The sequence below is a fragment of the Pagrus pagrus genome (assembly GCF_965226575.1).
Source record: "Pagrus pagrus genome assembly, chromosome: 17".
Classification (NCBI taxonomy): Eukaryota; Metazoa; Chordata; class Actinopteri; order Spariformes; family Sparidae; genus Pagrus; species Pagrus pagrus.
In genome coordinates this window covers 20,679,045-20,698,384 of record NC_140201.1, presented here as the reverse complement: position 1 = coordinate 20,698,384, position 19,340 = coordinate 20,679,045, and the positions used below count along the sequence as shown (strand labels likewise).

The 19,340-nt window shown below is 40.8% G+C and overlaps 1 protein-coding gene across 2 annotated transcripts; it reads left to right on the top strand.

Moving 5' to 3' along the window:
- Positions 1–34: 34 nt before the first annotated feature.
- On the top strand, positions 35–19,033 carry tent4a (terminal nucleotidyltransferase 4A). 2 transcript variants are annotated; one of them, XM_084378867.1, is made up of 13 exons: positions 35–1,062; positions 4,204–4,327; positions 5,921–5,967; positions 6,064–6,184; positions 7,194–7,301; positions 10,779–10,907; positions 11,097–11,310; positions 12,629–12,755; positions 12,840–12,943; positions 13,193–13,374; positions 13,809–13,967; positions 14,141–14,194; positions 15,561–19,033. In XM_084378867.1, exons 1-13 carry the CDS (start codon positions 233–235, stop codon positions 15,723–15,725), a joined length of 2,364 nt encoding a protein of 787 aa, XP_084234993.1. In that variant the 5' UTR covers positions 35–232; the 3' UTR covers positions 15,726–19,033. The 2 variants fall into 2 exon arrangements, with proteins under 2 accessions (XP_084234993.1, XP_084234992.1); XM_084378866.1 differs by having other exon boundaries at positions 14,141–14,320.
- Positions 19,034–19,340: the final 307 nt, after the last annotated feature.

Sequence of the window (19,340 nt, the reverse complement as noted above, 5' to 3'; positions counted from 1 at the left end):
ATACGCCATATTGAATTCCCGTAGGAAACGGCTAGCATTTTTTTCCAGCTAGCGGTGTAAAGGGGCCACTTTATCAATGGTCCTAATTCGGTTTAATGTTTAAATACTTCTCTTTTCATTACCCCGGACAGCGTAGCGGCCTTTGAAAGGTCCAGGAAGCGGCGCAGATTCACAACGGGCTCGCTAGCGTTAGTTAGATACTTGTAGGGGGGTTACCAGAGGAAGAAGTTGAATGGATCCGAGGGTAGCCTGGATTCAGCCCGAACAGAAAGGACCTGCGAACGCCTTATGGATGCACGTCTGGGAGACCTCTCAGGGAGTACGGACACTCTCCGCTCAGCAGCAGCTCCACAATCAAAACCACAACCAGAGCGTGAATTACGCTGCGTTGGATGTTTTAAAAAATGTGGCGACCGCGGTGGCATCGAGTAAGAGCATTTGCAGCAGCAGCGGTAACGCTGCTGCCAGTTTGAGCAACGGCAGCAGCCATCACAGCATCATGAACGGCACTACGAGTATTAACGGCACTGCGATTTCCTCGCTGGGGATAGCGCTGTCCAACGGGAACCTACATAACTCCTTCTCGACGGCAAACGGAGCCGAACCAGGTGAGGGTAAAACCTTGCCCCAGAAGACGGGATCCGTCTCCTCCTCGTCCTCTTCACAGGAATCCGGGACGGACAGCCCCCCTTCCAGCTGCTCACTTGAGAGGACTATGGGTGGAAATGTAACGGGCAACATTAATAAAAACGTCGGGGGTGCCAATTTGCTCTTCAACGTGAGCGACAGCATGGACAATAACGTCAACCTTTACCACCATCATCACCGTCACCTACAGGAGCACCCGGCTTTCAATTTACAACAGATTTGCGCGAAGCGCCATCAGGTTCACCCCTCTGTACCTGTAAATCACACACACAATCACCATCCAGGCCGAAGGAAAAGTGACAACAAAGCGAGCACTTATGGGATGAATTACTTGCTTTCAAACTGCACTAATGGCAATTATGCGAGCACTTGGACGCCCTGGAAGACGAGGAAGTACAACCCTGGGGTCCTCGGGTGAGTGGCTGAACACTATAGCGTTAACATCTTGAGGATCGAAAAGCTAACGTTAACGTTTGTCCTTTGCAGCTGGTTTAAAATGGTCAAAGGCCATTGGTAATCCTCGATTATGTGTGTTAAGTACTGTGGTACGCAACACGGGATGTAGCTTTTCCCCCTCAGCAGTCAGATATAACAGTATGCCCAGCATTGCAGAGCACTGGAGTTAGGCTGGTTGCTGGATGGCTAAAAAAGCTACCGTTAGATTAGTTGCGTAAAGACGGCGATTGTCGCCCAAGAAAGACCGGAAGTGCTGTGTTTTGTCTGCTGAAGTTTGAACTGAGCCGTATAAATAATACCAAATGCCAACAAACTACTGACAAGTACGGTTACAAAACATATATAACATGACTGTGCAAAATGATATAGCAAATTACGCCACTGAATTTTATCGAGTAGTGTTTTCCAGGGGGTGATTTATTTAGAAGGTTTTGACCGGATATGGTGCCTTCTAGTGTAGTCCGTTAGCCTGACTTAGCTTAGCTAACGGTTCACCCTGTTGGCTCCGTATTAAAGTTAGAAAACCAGCTATTAAAAGACAAAAACGATCAACCTTAACGTCAACCAAATGAAATTGGGTCGAAACTGTAAATAACAAACGAAAACAAATATGAAGTAGTACAACATGCCCTGGTATTAGCTGACGGGTTGGATAACATTTAACTTGTGTAATGGTGTGTAAGTAATGTGCATCTCCCTCGGGATATCTACAATGTGCCTGAACTATTTTCATATGCGTCATTATAAAAAATAAGCAGTTAGAATATGATCAAACTTTTGGGCTTAAACGAGGAACCTTTTATATTTAGATTAAATGTTTTAATAGTTTTCCCTACATTTCATTACACTTAATTAAAACGAATTAAAACTATTTATCAGTATGTTGAGTTACTACACTATATTCAATTCTGGATAATTGTTTTACTCAGAAGTCATTTTTAGGTGCAGTCACAGTTAGTTCTCTCTTTTTCCAAGTTAAACTTCATGGAGCTCTCTGTCAGTGTGTCAAAACAGACAGAAGTGAGACTTAATGTACATACACTGTCCCATTGATACATTTGTCTTATGTATATAAAAAAAAAACACAGTTTGATTACATCTTAACTTGAGTATATATATTTTAGTTCATGTCACTTTTTTATAGTTTGATATGTATGACTAGGTATGTATGATACCTACATTGTTAATAAAAGTTGTGTCAGTGAATATATCATATTTTTGACACAGTTATAACGGTAGTAATTTTGCTCTGTCAGGAACCTTCTTCAAAAAACAAATGGACGAGGAACTTGCAGCTGTGTTGCAGGACCTTGTGATATTTGTAATGGCTGGTTGCACCCATCTGGGAATTTTCTGTACAAGGAATCGGTGTTTGTCATGAAAGCTCTTCCACATGCTTGAGGCCAAGTTTAACAATAATCCTAACATTAAGTTAACTGGAAATGTAAGTTATTCATTGATTTTATTATTTTTTTGTCCTGAAAATAGTGAATGAGCAACATATTTAACTTTCTTGTGTTTTCTGATGCAAGTTTTGGCGTGTGCACTGACTTGTCTTGCAGTAGTTTGCCTTCAGGGGGACCCCCTTTGAAGTCCCACATAGAGGGATTTGCGCTCCAATTGGAAAAATAAATAATGATGTAATTATGCTGCATTGACGTTTTGATAATCAGGGATGATGTTTGGGTAAATGGGCAACTGTTTGTGTGGCAATAAAATTGATTCCACAGTAAGACACATGGCTGCCATAGACTGCACCAGTGAACAGCATTGATTACTTCAACAGCGAGCCCTAATGTTGTTGAAGAGGTGATGTCTGACTCTAAACTAGTTTGTCAGGAATGGCTGCAGTAACAGTTCTTATTTTGACTGTGTGGGGCCCAACAATAACCGTGCCCTCTGTCAGCGGTGGATTATTGGCATGGATACGCCCCGGCTTGCTGGCAGAGAGTTTTCACCAAAAGAGTGGGCACATGGGCTGACTGCATTTCCTCCAGGGCTCTGGTAATTGATTCTGACAGTCTCCCTGTTCTGTATTTCACACTGACATCATGGCATGCATTCCTAGAAAAATGAATGGCCGCAGGGTTGAACAGAGTTCCTCTGTTCGGAGGCATTTGACTGGTCAGAAATCTTTACATTATATGTGCCCCGCCGCCATACAGGACCATATCAGCAATAACAATAAGGCCTGGGAGTCCTCGGGCATAGTCTGGATGATATGGCCCTCAGTGTTTTTACGAAAGCCTGTTTTCACATTCCTCTCCAAACCTCAAAGGTGTGTGTTGCTGTACCAGCATCTTGATGAAGACCAAAATGTCCTCACTGATAATGAGATAAGAAGGCTTGTGGTTATGTTAAGAGCTGTGGTTAAAGTTGTATGTTATGGTTAGGGCTACGCAGAGTATTAAAGTTAGGTTAGAGAAATAGACCTAAATTATTTGTGGTCCTAAAAAACATTAAGAGGAACTTGCATGTGTTTTGTCACAGTGTTCGATAATTTAAAAAAAAAGAGTTGTGAGTTGTGTCATTGTTGTGATTCTAAAATAACAATCACAAAATAAGTCATGTTTAAAGATAAAAAATAAATGGAGTCATTGTACAAGAAGAGTAATTATAGTTTTATGGATTTTCAGACTTTACACATACATTTAATTACATCAGCACCAATACTGATCCAGTGTATTGCTATGTATCTTTTTTTGCAATCTGACAAGTTGAGTAGAGTCAAGCAGAAGCTAACAAAGCAAAAAAGTACCTAATTTTCAGTACAGTACAGAAGATACTGTGCTGTTGCTTTGATTCCCCGGCTCTGGCATGATGGGGGTTAATCAGAACACTGATAAGAAGGATGCATATCAAAGGGTTATCTGTTTTTTGGGGGGGGGTTTCTCCCAAAAAGCCAAATCTGGCATGTGTGTAAGTCAAGTTTTAGAAGATGTCCTCATGTGATTGTTAGTTGTATATAAGTAAAATGAAAGCAAAAGAAATATATTTCACATCGTACACAATTCCTTGTCTTTAATCTATGTTTCATGTGTAGCAGAATATCTATTGTGGTGAGAATAACCCCTATCTGTCTTCCTCCTTTCTGTCCAGACTGCACGAGGAGGTGATGGACTTCTACAACTTCATGTCTCCTCGGCCAGAGGAAGCAGCTATGAGGAAGGAGGTGGTGAACCGGATAGAGATGATCATCAAGGAGCTGTGGCCCACTGCAGATGTAAGATACACACTCACGCACGCACACACACACATACACACGTCTCTGTTTATTTGGATCAACTTTCCCTCTTACAGGTTCTTAATATCTTAGAGAGCAGTCTCTTAAATCACACAATCCACTCGTGGAGGAGGAATTATTGGCACACAGACAAACTGCCATATCAGATTGCTCATAAATCTTGTTGGAATACTGTTTCTTTTTAAAGATAAGGCACTGTTTATGCAAGATAACACCTACTTCTTGTATATTTATTTAACGTTTTCAATCCACTAACTACTTCACATGAGTGAGGCGGATCAGAGCTTGCCAAAAGTATAGAATTTGTTTGGTAGTTATCCTAATTGTATAAAAAAGACACTTTTGTAGCTGCTTGGGATTTTCTTAAACTTTAAGGAAAAGGTTGACATCTTTGGAAGTATGCTTATTTGCCTTCTTGCCAAGAGTGAGAGAAGAAGATCTCACATCTGTATGCTAAGTATGATGCAACCACCAGCGCCTGGCTAACTTACCTAAGCACAAAGCCTGGAAACAGGGGGAAACTGCTAGCCTAGCTTTGTCCAAAGGTAACAAAATACACGTACCAGCATATCTAAGTGGTATCTCCTTTGTTAAATACGTTAAAAAACCAAAGTCTGAAGATGGCAATTTGCAGGGGGGTTATGTACCAGACTGTTTCCTTGTTTGGGAATAGTAAAATTCCTGGAGTCTCTACTTGTTGCCTAGCAATCAGTCCTGGCCAAGAAATAGTTTGGCTTACAATGTTATTCCTCTTAAAGCTAACCAGGAAGTGCATTACACTGAATCTGCTGAGATTGAAATTAACACACCACAGAAGAGGTGAAGCTGCAGAAGGTAATTTAATCAAAAGTAATTTTAAGTCATTGTGTTTAAAAAAAAATCCATTTATATACTGACGTGCACTCACTGTGTATGTGCAGAAATAGTGATGGAGGGTCCTGCAGCTGGTTGAGTAGAGCAGCGACGTAGGGTTGATGTAATGCCACCTCTCATTACTTAATCATGTAAAACACGCGCTGTGGTGATTTGTTGGCTGCCAGTCTTCCCCCTCTTCCACTGTGAGTCAGATTGTCAGGTAAATGGATCAAGCCTGTGATTTGTACCAGCCTCCCTTTTCATTTCAACGTATTAATCCCGGCCTGTCTTGGTGCCATTGCCTTGTTGTATTTACCAGACGGGAAGGGAAAGAACCCCACTCTGCTTCCTTTTGAGAACTTTCACTTGCTGTCCCCAAACACAGCATTTCTTTTTTCCTAGCTATTGTATACTTAATTTGGCAGCTTATTCAACTTGGCAGCCATTACTGTCTCAGAAGTGGAACCTGGAAATACCTAGTTCCTGATAGTTTACAAACATCATGACAGATGAGCTGTGGTTTGATTCAGGATCTGTAACAATTAGAAGCATGTAGCCAAGCCCTTTATAGTTAGAATGTGATAGGACAGTGTGAAATTGGTAAGGGTCTTTTTTTTTTTTTTTTTTTTTTTAACATATGTGCTGTCTTTAAGGCTAACAGTTGAACTACAGTGATTTTGGTCATTGATTCAAATGTCTTCAACATTATTTTTCCAGGTCCAAATATTTGGCAGCTTCAGCACAGGGCTGTACCTTCCAACAAGGTATTTATAATTGAAGAAAACTACTACAAATTTTTCTACCTGGTGTGATTTGCTGGCTGGTATTTTAACGTTCTGATTTCTCTGTTTTGCCCACAGTGACATTGACCTGGTGGTGTTCGGGAAGTGGGAGCGCCCCCCGCTGCAAGAGCTGGAACAAGCTCTTCGCAAGCATAACGTGGCCGAACCTTTCTCCATCAAAGTGCTGGACAAGGCTACAGTGAGTAGTGGCACGGGAGATGTTTTTACAGACACACGTCATGCTGTGTTCATATCAAGACCTTAAAAAAATGCCACACTGGTTCAAAGCAACAGATGCCTATCAAATACACAAGTGATTTTGATAAAGTGACGATGATATTATGATATTCCATGTGCACTGATGTAACTATAAATGGTCTGGCACAATAGAATTGTTTGACGGTTAATTTTAGTCTTGCTTCTTCACAGTCAGTGATAAAAATATTACAGCTCCAGTAAATGGGAGACCAATTGGAATAAACCCAGCCAAATCCAATATTGGCAGCACTTTCTACATTCGTAAAAAAAAAAAAAAGTTCCTTTGGACTTCAGATGGTTAGTTAGAAGTATAAAGTGTTGGCGCCTTTTACTCTTATCTCCATGGAAATATGAGGGGGAAAGAAGACACTTAATTAGTCTCTTCCATCTGTTTGCGTGATAGGTGGCACACTGCCAGTTGTGTGGTTATTTTTCTGTTCAACTGTAAATTTACAGTTGGCTGTTTATACCCACTGTCATGTTACAAGAGCAGTTGATACTCTATCAGCTCAAGTGCACCCAAAATTAAAACTGGTCATCAGTTACTCACCCTTGAGTCTGTGATACATCACTGTTTGTTTGTCTATTAATTTGAAGTTAAATCATTATTTTGCAGTTTAAAAAAAGCTACATAACGTAATGTGGGGCCTTCTCTGGTGGAAGTGTTTATAGCTACAATCCCAGAGTAGCATGATAGCTCTGTAGCGTGCACTATCATCCCGTGGGGTGTGCACACGACCAGGCTAACCACTGCGAGCTGCAGTGCTGTCTTGACTGACACGATAATAAGCAGTTAATGGCTGAATTTCCTTTTTTGGATTCCTTCTAAAAGGCTGTCAGTTGTGACAGATGGGTTTTTTTCCCTTTAATTTCTGCACACAGTGAAAGTGTCTTTAGCTGATGAGTTGACTGTTATGTTTGCTAATACATGTCACTTTTTGGTCCCCCAGGTGCCAATCATCAAGCTGACAGACCAGGAGACTGAGGTGAAGGTGGACATCAGTTTCAATGTGGAGACTGGAGTCAAGGCGGCAAGCTTCATTAAAGATTATGTTAAGGTGAGAAATGCAGTACCTGCAGTGTACTGCTGTCAGGATCTACAGCTTACGATTAATCTTGTTATCTTAGTGCCATTTTTTTTTTACTGTGGATGCTATTTACACCAAGGTTGGACTATTCACACCTGGTTGTTCACAACTTAACCGAGTAGTTAATTTACAGCTCTGCCCATAGATTTTACATTGTGATGACGTCACATATTTTTAAATCGCCTTTCTCGGTTCAAGGAAAGTTGTACGTATATAAAACCCCCATAGATCAAAAATGAATAATAGTCAAAATTGGGCCTGTTTGCAGTTCGTGGTGTGCTCTCAGCAGTTTAAAAGACGTCTCTTTAATGATGGTGCTGATGGGCTGTGGGGGAAAATTTTCACTGCAATACCAGGAGTGACCACTGGGCGAATTTGGAAACAAGGCTGAGTCTTTGTATCCAGGTCTATAATACATTCATTGGTGTGACTGGAACCCTGGTCTCGCAATGAAAGTCCCGTGTTTGACCCATTCACCCACCACAACTGCCGAGCTCTCGACTCGTGCTCATAGCACCGTTATGCGGGACTTGCGCCCACAGCTAGCATTCACAGGTACAAATTATGGCATTGGTTACCAGCCCTTCACAGCACAGTAGTACAAGCCAATCATGGCACAGAAGACTAGGTGGAAGACGCTTGGGGAAAAACAATAATGCTAACATGTAACCATGCTTGCAACACGTTTTTGTGGAGGTGAGGGGGCCAGGTGTCAATAGCTGAATAGCTTTGACTTAAATAGACACACAATTGGTAACGCTTTAAACAACCATCATTAATAAATGGTAAATTATAGTTTATTGAATTTAAATTAATAGTTATTTGACTGTAAAAGTTCCTTGAAATGTTTTATAAACCACTTATTTAGAACTGGTGATTATAATACGTTGCAAACGATTAATAAAGAGTGTGTCGTTTATCTATAAAAATGATCTGGATGGCCATTATAAAGTTATAACTGATGTTTATAAACCTTTACGATTGCTTAATAAATGGTTTATAAAGCTTTTTTTTGTTTAACAGTGAAATAACTGTTGACTAAGGTTTAATCAACTTTAAATTCAACATTTGTTAATGATGGTTATTATATAGTGTTTGAATGGTTGAATCGGATCAGAAAGCATCACATGATGCACAAAAAATCCATTTGCACATTTTGCAGCTGCATTTTAAGAGCAGATGGGGATTATGATTTAAAGACTTCACAGACTAAATCAAATTGTTCCACAACGCACATTACAAGCAATACATAGATGGAGTAAGAGAGCAGGAAAAGGTCATGAAGACAAATTTAAATAAAAGCCACCAGAGGAGTCACATAATTACCATTTTACAGTGCGGTCTATATACAGAACTTTGGAAATTCCCTCTGTAATTCAGAAGCCAGCAGTTTTTAAAGCATGACACTTTACTTCACTCCAATGTCGCTTTGACTCGTCTCATTTCCAAAGTGAAGTTGGAACGAACCCCAGCAACCACGCACAGTGTAATCTTATTTCAAACTGAGCCTCTGTGTTGCTGAAAACCTCTTCGCCAAATGTACTCAGCAGAGGTGAAATCCACCCTGTGGCTCTGACAGGATTCCTGCTGAAGGTGGATCTCTGCCTGCTTTAGTCACGGTTGTAGTAGCTGCTAATGCAGGAGAGGAATTCCAGGTGCTGATGTTCCAGCACGCTGTAAGGTTTTGGCTTTTGTCCTTTGTTGTTGTAGTTTTTGTATCACTGCTCTCTGAAACATGTCACTGCTTGAAAGTTGACAGCTCTGCTCGGCATTAATCCAGTGATAGTCGATGTTGTTAGTGCGTGGGCGAGACGCACTCAGGTCACCTCAGAGTTAATCCTTATATGTCAGGTTCCCATGTAGCCAGTTGGAGCAGCGTTACCCTCCAGGTCTTGTTCTCACTTCTTAAAAGCATATTTGAAAAGTCAACCAAGCCCTGCTGCTCCACTGGCACAGAAATGCACACACAAACTGCCAGGAGGACATGCTTCCTTTTCAATTGGAAAATGAACATATTTGTAATTCCCATTTTCAGGCCCTCTGGGGTTTGAGCACATTATCGAGTCACAGGCACTAGGAAGCCTCATTGAATACCTTTTTAAGAGCGTTTGGCCCAGTTGGAAGCTAGATGGAGTATTTATTTGCTAAGTAGGGGGGTAGCAATTCATATGTAGCACTGATTACTAATTATGATTATTCCGCTGCCTCGACTTACTAAAAAAAATAATAAGATTGAATCATTACTGTCTCAGCTGTGGCATCAGCAGGGTTTTCTTTTCTGGTTTGGCAGCTTGAAGCTTCCTTAACAGTATACAATGGTGTATCAAAGTTACTATGGAAACACGACTAATGTATTGAGCCTGACCGATACTCAGTTTTCGGGGCCAACACCAATATTAGGGAGTAAAAGATTCCAATCAATATGTTAGCTGAGATACACACATTTTTTTTAAGGTCCTTGTAATCAGTGTTAAAGTAATTGAGGCTCTTATAAGTCCTTCTAAGATGCTGATGAACATTAATAAGACTATATAGTTGTTAATAATAGCATCATAAATATATTTATTGATTAAATTATAAAACATTTATGAGCACTTATGATAAACTTGTTAACAGTTTATAGATGCTTAAGAACGTTAATAAAAACCTAATGAGTTACTTATAATCGTTATAACCAGTGTTGGTCAAGTTCCCTCTAAAACGTAATGTACATATTATTAAGTGCTACCATTTAAAAGTAATAAATTACTTTACAATATTACATTGTAGACATCAAAGAGCACTTGCCCCTAAGGCCTAGACGTTACTACAGTAGGTGGGAAGATTTTTGGCCTTCTGTTATTGTGCTAAAAGCAAAAGCCAAGAAGAATGAACTTTTAAAATACCGTTTAAAAGTGCATACTAAATAATTTATTAACCTTAATAAGGCATTGTTTTGATTTAGTTCTGGTAGCAGCAAAAAGCACAATTAACTGCCAATAAATCTTAATAAATCAGTAAAAGTTAAACTCAGTAAATGTGTTTTGTAATGCTTTTTTAAAAATGTGCTTATAAATGCTTTATGATCTGTCAATGTTTATTATATGGATACCTATTACGTCTTTTTTAAAGGTTAGGGTTTAATGGTTCCAAGATTGCCTTATAGCAGCTCAATTAATTCATGATTTATAAAATGGGTTGCCTCAAAGTTTAAAGGAAACAATGAACGGTTCCTGGTCTGTGATGTATTAGAATTATTTGTATCATTTGAATAATTTGCTCTTAACTTTGAATGTAATCTTGTCCTGTCTCTAAACTCACTGAACCCTATACATCTCACCAGAAAGCCCCACTTCTCCTCAGTGACCCATACAAATGAGTGAAATTTAGGATTTTTTTCTTGGCTGCCTTCTTTCTTCTTCTTCTCTTCTTTGACTGAATTAACCGTTCTCATTCTGTCTCTTTCAGATGTATCCAGTGCTGCCTTACCTGATCTTTGTGCTGAAGCAGTTTCTGCTGCAGAGAGATCTGAACGAAGTGTTCACCGGGGGAATCAGCTCTTACAGCCTCATCCTCATGGTCATCAGCTTCCTACAGGTACAGGAAGGCAAAGACTCACACACACCCCAAAACAATGCAGAAAGTAGTTCTGGTGCAGGATGTGATTGCAGTTAGCGTTTCCTGGCACATCCAGTGTCGCACACATCAGTGGTAATCTTTACTAATGCATAGTATTACCTGTTGTTGTAATAAATCCTCATCCAGTCTTCTGTGCTGTCTCTTCAGCTCCATCCTCGCATTGATGCCAGAAACCCCAACGAGAATTTGGGCGTGTTGCTGATCGAGTTCTTTGAGTTGTACGGCCGCCATTTCAACTACTTGAAAACAGGGATTCGCATCAAAAATGGAGGCGCATACATAGCCAAAGAGGAGATCATGAAGGGCATGACTAATGGATACAGGCCATCCATGCTGTGCATAGAGGACCCACTGCTTCCAGGTGTGTGTTTCACAGGTTTACCACGAATATAATGAATAGAAATGGTACAATACTTAGACTGAATGAATAGCTGAGTACAAGAACAAATGCCAGCTCACCCAGAAGTCAGAACTTTTCATCGTTCATGTCATGGATATTCTCAAAGAATTCATAGAAAAACTTGTATTCAATTCAAGGGACATTGTAAAATCCTAAAGCTGTACTCCAAATACGTTTTTAGTTATTTTTTTAAGATTTGCCCTCTGAGCTAAATTTCTGCATGTTAGTGATTCTTTGTATGTGAATTCAAAACCTAACCAGTATTTTATTTTTCACTGGATCAGGCTGAAATTTATCCCGAACATCAAAGAAACCCTCAGGGTGATTTGCAACATGTGTTAATTTAAAGAGTTGTTGCAGAATAGTTACAGCAGCTTATCAAGAATCTTTCAATTTCAGAATGTTCATATCTCCACTAGTTCAGTCACTCCGTTGCCACCAAATTATGATTCTGTGTAGTATTAATATTTATATAGGTGTTAAAAAACTTAAGTGTCACAGATCTTGATTAATATACCTTTTGGAGCTGAAAAAACCCACTTGTATTTTTCCCCAAAGAAGAATATTTTAATTAGTTGTAGTATTAATATAGAAATAAATTTAATTAAACCATTGAATATAATTTTGCAGTCCAAAGTACCAATAAATGAGCTATTAAAAAAAAAAAAGTTGAAGTAATATCACCTTTTCAATTTTTTTATATGTCTGCAATAAATATTTTACACTCAACATAAAAGTGTTTCAGGGATATTAAAATAATCCTCTCTGGCGAACTATACAGTCAAAATATGTAACGGTGAGGTCGTCCGCTCCATCTGTGGCACTTATTTTTTTATGCAAGACCAAAAACCTTCTAGATATGATAGAACTTTATGAATACTACTCAAAACCAACATTTGGTTGCATTGAAGTCGAAACTAGTGGAAATCTAAATTTTTGAAAATAAAAGATTCCTTGTTTGGATTATAATTATGTTTATTTATTTAAGTACTGTAAACATTTTGCAACAACTTTTTAAATGAATACATGTTGCAAATCATCTTTAGGGTTTTTCTTGGATGTTCAGGAATATAATATATGTCATAATAAAAATAATAATAATGCCTTATTAAATATTTCTATGTACAAGCATGTCATATCACACAGCAGAGTTTAGAAAGAGTAAAAAAGGAAGCAATACAAACTCAAATCACAGGTTGAATACTGCTGGGCCAGATAACATCTCTTCATCCCTCAATATTTACTTTTGTGTTGCTGTGTTTGTCTGTCCTCCTTGTAGGTAATGACGTGGGGAGGGGTTCCTATGGTGCCGTGCATGTCAAGCAGGTGCTTGACTATGCCTACACTGTCCTGAGTCATGCTGTATCCCCGCTTGCACGGTCGTATCCTAACAAAGACTGTGAAAGGTTAGTACTGAATCCATTGAACAGTGTGAAAGATACCCAGGATGAAAGTGGAGCTTTTTTCAAACACTTCTCTCTTCTCTTTAGCACCTTGGGCAGGATAATCAGGCTGACCCAGGAAGTGATCGACTACAGGGAATGGATCATTAAGAAGTGGGGGGGCAGGGATGTGGCTCGAACTGACAACAGAGGTACGGGTCCTGAGACTTAAATATACTGCTCTATAATAAAATAGAAACTGCTTGAAACTATGACTGAGTATTTTATTATGATAAGAGGAAAATGACTACAGCTCAACAGCTCAAGGAATTTTATGAAAACAATAAATTTGAGCGTACAAAAGACGGCTGAAAAATGATGTCCTTTAAGTATAAATAATACAATCCACTGTGAAAAGCTTGCAGAGTGATTAACTGAACCTTTTCAACTGTGTTTTTTAGTTTCACCTCCCAAGGAGCTGGTGTCGGAGCAGGAGCCCTGTGTGCTCGGTGGTGGTGTGGGGTCGGAGGAGCAGCAAAGGGACTCGGTGTCGCCCCACAGTGCAGACTCCCCCATGTCCATCTCCAGCCCCCAGCAGCACTCCTCAGCCTCCTCTGTCTCCTCGCTGTCCGGGTCAGACAACGTAAGAAAACACATGCAAGATGAGCAGATAGGCACACATTGTTAAAGCACATGCGTATTGCTTTTTGTGGGTAAGAGTTGCTACCTAAAGGCGTTTGAAACGTACAGTGTTTGTCAAGTAAATTCAGACATAGTGAAGAGTTAATTAATATAAGAGCTTCTCTGTTCAGTCAACACTTATTTGTAAAAAACTGCTAAATGTAACTGCTACAGACAGAAGCACAGTACAGTTCCTGGTGATTTTGCAATTGACATCCAACAAGATGGAGTAATACTGCCACCCACCTGAGTCTGTTCTCTCCAACCCATCTGATAGAAGCACTGAGACCCAGTTTGCATCAAATGTAATTGTTATGTTTCGATGGACGCATACAGTAGCTACAGTGGCATACTTGGCCTTGCTCATCATCTCGTCCTTTTGGTGTGATTTGCCAGGACTCTGATTCGACGCTGCCGTGCCCCGTCCCTCCGCCAGCCCTGCCTCCATACCCGTCTTTCCCTCCTCTGGGCCTAGCTTTACCACCAGGCCTCAGCATGGGCACGGGCAAGCATGGTATGGGAGGACACCCACTCCTCATGCCTCCAGGCTCACAGGTAGGCACATAGAAATGTCTTTGATTAATAATAAGGGTTAGGTGGCGTTAAGAGAAGTGTAAACGTTTCAGACAAAACGGCTCTAATCGTAAGGATGTTTCTTGAGCGGACATGTTCAGACTAGACGTTGTTGCTCTTTCTTGTAAATAATTCTTATCCCTTCTGTCCTCCAGGCTCGCGTCTCACTGCCCGGTGGTCTAGCAATGCACTCCATACCTGGCAGACAGGTGTGTATAGACACCGGGCTCCCCCCCTTCTTCCACATGCCCCCCCTAGCCCATGCCCATGCTCATGCCCCTGCCCCTTCAAGCCCCCAGCCTCCGCCCAGCCCCCACTCCAGCCACACACACAAGGTAGGCGCCGGATGCCACAAACGCACAAGGCAAACTTGTCTTACACACACACACACACACACACACACACACACACACACACACACACACACACACACACACAATCTCTCTCTCTCAGACTCTTTCCATCTCATACATTGTTTCTCCTCAGCGGTCTCCGTTCTCTGTCAAGTGTCTGAATTCTCTCTGTGTCACACTCAATTTTTCCTCTCTTCAATCTCGTCGTGTAACAGCTTACATGAAATTGAAATTGCCATCTGTAGTCCATAACTGATCTGTAAACAATAACACCATCAGTGCTGCTCCGAGGCCTGATGTTCCAACATCTGGTGTGTACCTGTTGCCATGGGAATGACATAAAAAGGGACATTAAACATAACAGCGTAATCCAGTTTTTAGTATTTATAGCCTTCTGGCTTTTTAAAGGAACAGTTCAACATTTTGGTTCAGTTAATTTAATGTTAACAAATACAAATATAAACATATGGCTTATAAAGTAGGCCTAGATCTAAGGCAAATGTTAGTTTCTCGAAACTGCTATTCCACGTATCAAGAGCCCCGTCCCCTTTTTGTAAATAGGCCTGTAAAAATGTTGTGTAGTGTACCTTGTAAGTAACATTCTTCATAGGGTTACATGTACGTCAAGTCTGTTTCTATTTTCTACTTTTGTCACATTTTGCCTTTATTAATACACCAACTTTTCCACCTTAGCAAAGCGTAAAAACTATTTTGCATTATTAAAGTGGTTTTTTTTTTTTTTTTTTTTTGCCTTTTCCACTCAGATTATTAATGCCCACAATTATTTACGCATTTGTTTAAAGATATTTTCTGTTGGGTCCCATAAATTCCAGTTAATTCCCATGGAGTTTCTACCTTGAATATTCTGGGAATTTTTGACTATAAAACCATATTTTGTTCTCTTTTTTTTTCTTTTCTTTTTGAATGAATTCACCAAATGAGATATAGCATCTTAATTAATCAGTTTTAGAGATGCTGACATTGAGATTGTTTTTAACATTTGGAGCCAGCCTTTCTAGCTGTTTCATGGTGTTTCTAGCATTTATGCTGAGCTAACCACCTGCTGACTGTAGCTTCATATTTAGCATACTGATATGAGAGTGGTATCAATCTTCTCATCAAACTCTCAGCAAAACTCTTTCCTTTTTGGTGCATCGTCGGTAAAGAAAATGAAAGTTGAATTGTATTTTTCCTCTCTCCCTCTCTTCTTTCCACTCCTCAGAACGGAGTCAAGTTCAACGTGAAGGGCTTCCACAACCCACCTCTGGTCAACAACCCTGTTCTGGCTAACCGCGGACACACACACGCTCACACGCACACACAGTATCACCGCAACACTTGGCGACGCAGAAAGAGGGACAACCTACCGGTTAGCCTCAGCAGATAGAAACCACTCTTGTTCCCCCTCCACTTTTCCTCCCTCTCCTCTCTGGCTGCGAGAGCCTGGCTCTTCGTTCGTCCCAACGGAGGATGGACGGGCAGACAGAGGACCAGAGACCAGCAGTTTTCACTCTGGGGCTGCCGCCACACGGAGCAACAGCCCTCAGCTCTGCATCTTCCTCCTACTATCTCTACCTTTCCATTTCTGCATGACTTTTGTTCACAGTTTGGTAGTTTCAGTATTATGTTACTGTCAGTATTTTGTTTTCCTCATCTTGGTTTCAGGTCAGTTCCTGTTTTATTTTATTTTTGTAGGACTCGGTGGTGATGCCATTGCCAAGTTCACTTGACCTCGTCTTGACCCCTGCAGCCAAGCTGCTTGTGGTTCAGTGTTAATTTACTTTTTTTTTTTTTTTTTTTTTTTTTTTACAGTTTATATACTTAAGAACAAGCGTTTTTTCATTTTGTGCAATAATGTAATTTTTTTCTTTTTGGAACTAAAGTAAATGCTTATTTAATTTTATGTGTGTATATGTAAAGGCTTTTTTATACTGTTTTATTTTTGTAGAATTTTAAATTTTGTTTACGAAACCTTTCCCCAGGCAGCATCTCTGGAGTGTGTGTGTGTTTGTGTGTGTGTGTGTGAGTGTGTGCATCATTTGTTGTTTCTGTGTGTGAGCAGGAGTGTATGCACCTGTCTGTCATAAGGTTGAGATGGCCCCCCCTCCTTCTCTTCTTCTCTCCTCTCTTGACTTGTGTCGTTCTCTTTGTTAAAGAGAAGCAGGAACAGGAAGGGATACCGAATGCTTGTTTCGAAAACCCTTTCATTTTTCCTTCATCTGTCTTGTGAAAATGGGCGAGGTTAACATGAAATTCCTTGTGGAACTTTTGTTCCTCGGTCCACTTAGTCTAAGGCATCCTGAAGGGAAGTGGAGGGATGAAAATTGCACCCTGGGATATCCTGAGACATGAGGGGAGAGGACGTACTTCTGTTTTGGCCTAAAAGAGGTAGCTCCCGAGCAGACAGAGCTTTAGCAGTGCCACCTCGAGATTGTGTGTATGTGTTTATCTCCGTGTGTGTGTCCCTCATGGGACTGTGTTGTTGCCATATTTTGTCAGTCAGGGGAAGGCTGGCAGTGGCCTGCTAGTTTTGTCTTGGCCATCTTTCTCTCCGCTGGAGGCCATTTTAAAAGAAAAGCTTCCAGACAGTGCAGGATTTTGGTCTGAAAGAGCCTGTTCTGTTGAACATATATGCTAGTGTGTTTTTCATTTTTGTGCTTGTCTCTTTTTATTACATGTTGTAGGAGGGTTGGGGCCAAGAAGGCAACAGCTTATCTGACTTGAATTTGAAGATCAAGATTAGGGTAAGAGGGCAGAAAGCCACTGAATCCAGGTCAGAGAAATCCTCTTATTCTCTCTAGTCGAGGGACGCGGTCGCGGAAATCTGATCCCCACAGGCTGAGGTCAACTCTCGCCCGCAGCTGTAAATCAGTGCAGACCAACACTAAGATGCTCAGCGATAAGGTTTTCTCCTTCGTGGTCCTGGACAAAGGAGAAGGAGGGAGAGGGAGGGGGAGTCTTCCTGAACCAAGGACCCTAGTGAAAGGGAATTATATTTTGATTCCATTCAGGAATCTTGTGTATATTTGATTGCCAGGTACTTCCGCTAATTGTTTGCAATGCCTTTCTTTGTGTTTACTTGGAGTGTGTGTACGTCGTATTTTTCCGCGAGCACACCGTGTCACACAAATACACACACTCACAGACAGGACTGTCGAAGGCTGTGACTCGCCCAGAACACTACACACGCTGGTGTTATTACTATGCAAGTGGATTCTTCTAATTATTGTGTCAACTCTCTAGTCTTTCCATTTCTTTTTCTTTTTTCTTTCCAATGACAAACACCGCTTGTTGGACTGGAGTAACTTTACTGACTGTCAGACTCGCAAGCCAACTCATGTGAACTCCAACCGCATCCCCACAGCCCCGTTGTATTTGTATGAAGGTCCTGACATGTTTCAAAGTCTAGTTTTCTACATGTATCCGTCAAATGTAAGGAACGGGGGGTTGTTAATGTCAATGGTTGGGTCTGGGTCTGTGTAGTGTGTGACATAGTAAAACGTGTGTGAGAAGGTGTTAAGACTCATGTCGCACCACGACAGGTTTTTAATCAGACGCCCGACGGTTCATGAGCAGGTGCACCCAGAGAGCGACTTGCACTCTGCAGGTGCACCTATAGAAGGGGCCAATGTGTCCACCAACAATTCTTTACTTTTTACTGAGACTTCTGTCAGTACTGTTACACTTTTTATGTGTTCTTTTTCTTTAAACCATGGCAACTCTGATCCCTCAGTCAAAACTGCATCGGGCATCAATTCGACCTCAGATGAAGGGTTTCTGCTTTGACAGATTATGAGCTAATCATCACCTCCAGATAGAAATTATCATTTTAATGATTTGGCCAAGAAATATCATTGACCCTCCCAGCCATGATATCATAGCCTTTCACCCTGTTATTCCCAATGGGTTATTGTCCTCTTCTTTATTATTTCCATCCATAGGAAGGTGATCACGTTGGTGCATGAAATGCTCAGTTCCATGCAACCCTAGCCCGATATAAATTGGATGATAAGTTGGATGTAGTCAGCAAACCCTTTCGAGTCTTTCAAGCTGCATCCCTGACAGCCACGTCTGCTTTTAGAAATCAGAACCAGCATTGATGAGAGGCTGAAAATGAAATTGGTAATGGAAGGTTGTTGACTGGGTAGGAGTTGCCTGCATATTCACAGCAAAGACTTGACATGCAGTATCCTAAGAAGTCTGTATGGATTAAAATCTCTGTGCATCTCAGCGGTCCGATGTAGATCACTCTGTGTTCACTTTTCCTTTGTCACTTTCTCTCTATCCGACGGTGGTGGAAATGGTTAAACAAAGGTCTTGGTTGTGCTCCGGCACATTGCCTTCACTTCACACTGATTGGTGTAAGTGACAGTAAAAGTGAAGCACCACAGAGTGGCTGGGACCGCTGAGACTTTGACGTACACATGTACATGTAGATGCAATGTAATATTACCCTCATTGCAATACAATGAGGGATCTTAAACTGGCGGCTGCTGTTTAGAGAAAGGTGGCAGCCCCTCTATGTCCTGGCTGATTCATGTGAGCAGTGGCCCACTAAATGGACACCTAGCTACCGGTGGCCAGAGGGAACCACTGCCCAGCTTTTGTTTTTTTGTTTTGTTTTGTTTTTTTGACATTTTTATGTAAATATATTTTTTTCTATTTTATTTTTTAATAAACATTTTAAAACTGCCATTCAGTGGGTGTTTTCTTTTTAAGTGAAAGTGTAATAATGTGGATACTTAAAGCAGCATTTAAGGGGCAATTTTGAAGATATGCCCAGGATTTTAGTCCAAAACATTTAGAAAATGAACATTTCTAACATTTTCAACAGAGTGTGAAGAATTGAAGATGGTTTGGCTTCTGGTTTGGTCAAAATAAATCCTCAATTCACAGAGTAAGATGTGACAATATTCCAGCCCTACACTCTGTTTTCAGTCCACTGCTGATATCGGACTCTTCCTCAGTCCTCTGCCGCGTCATGCCTCTCCTCGCCTGCCAT

Coding starts and splice junctions, on each gene's coding strand:
- tent4a (XM_084378866.1), top strand. CDS start 233: ATGGATCCGAGGGTAGCCTGGATTCAGCCCGAACAGAAAGGACCTGCG. Junction 4,328..5,920: donor AGCTGTGGCCCACTGCAGAT/GTAAGATACACA, acceptor TTATTTTTCCAG/GTCCAAATATTTGGCAGCTT. Junction 12,944..13,192: donor GGCTCGAACTGACAACAGAG/GTACGGGTCCTG, acceptor TGTGTTTTTTAG/TTTCACCTCCCAAGGAGCTG.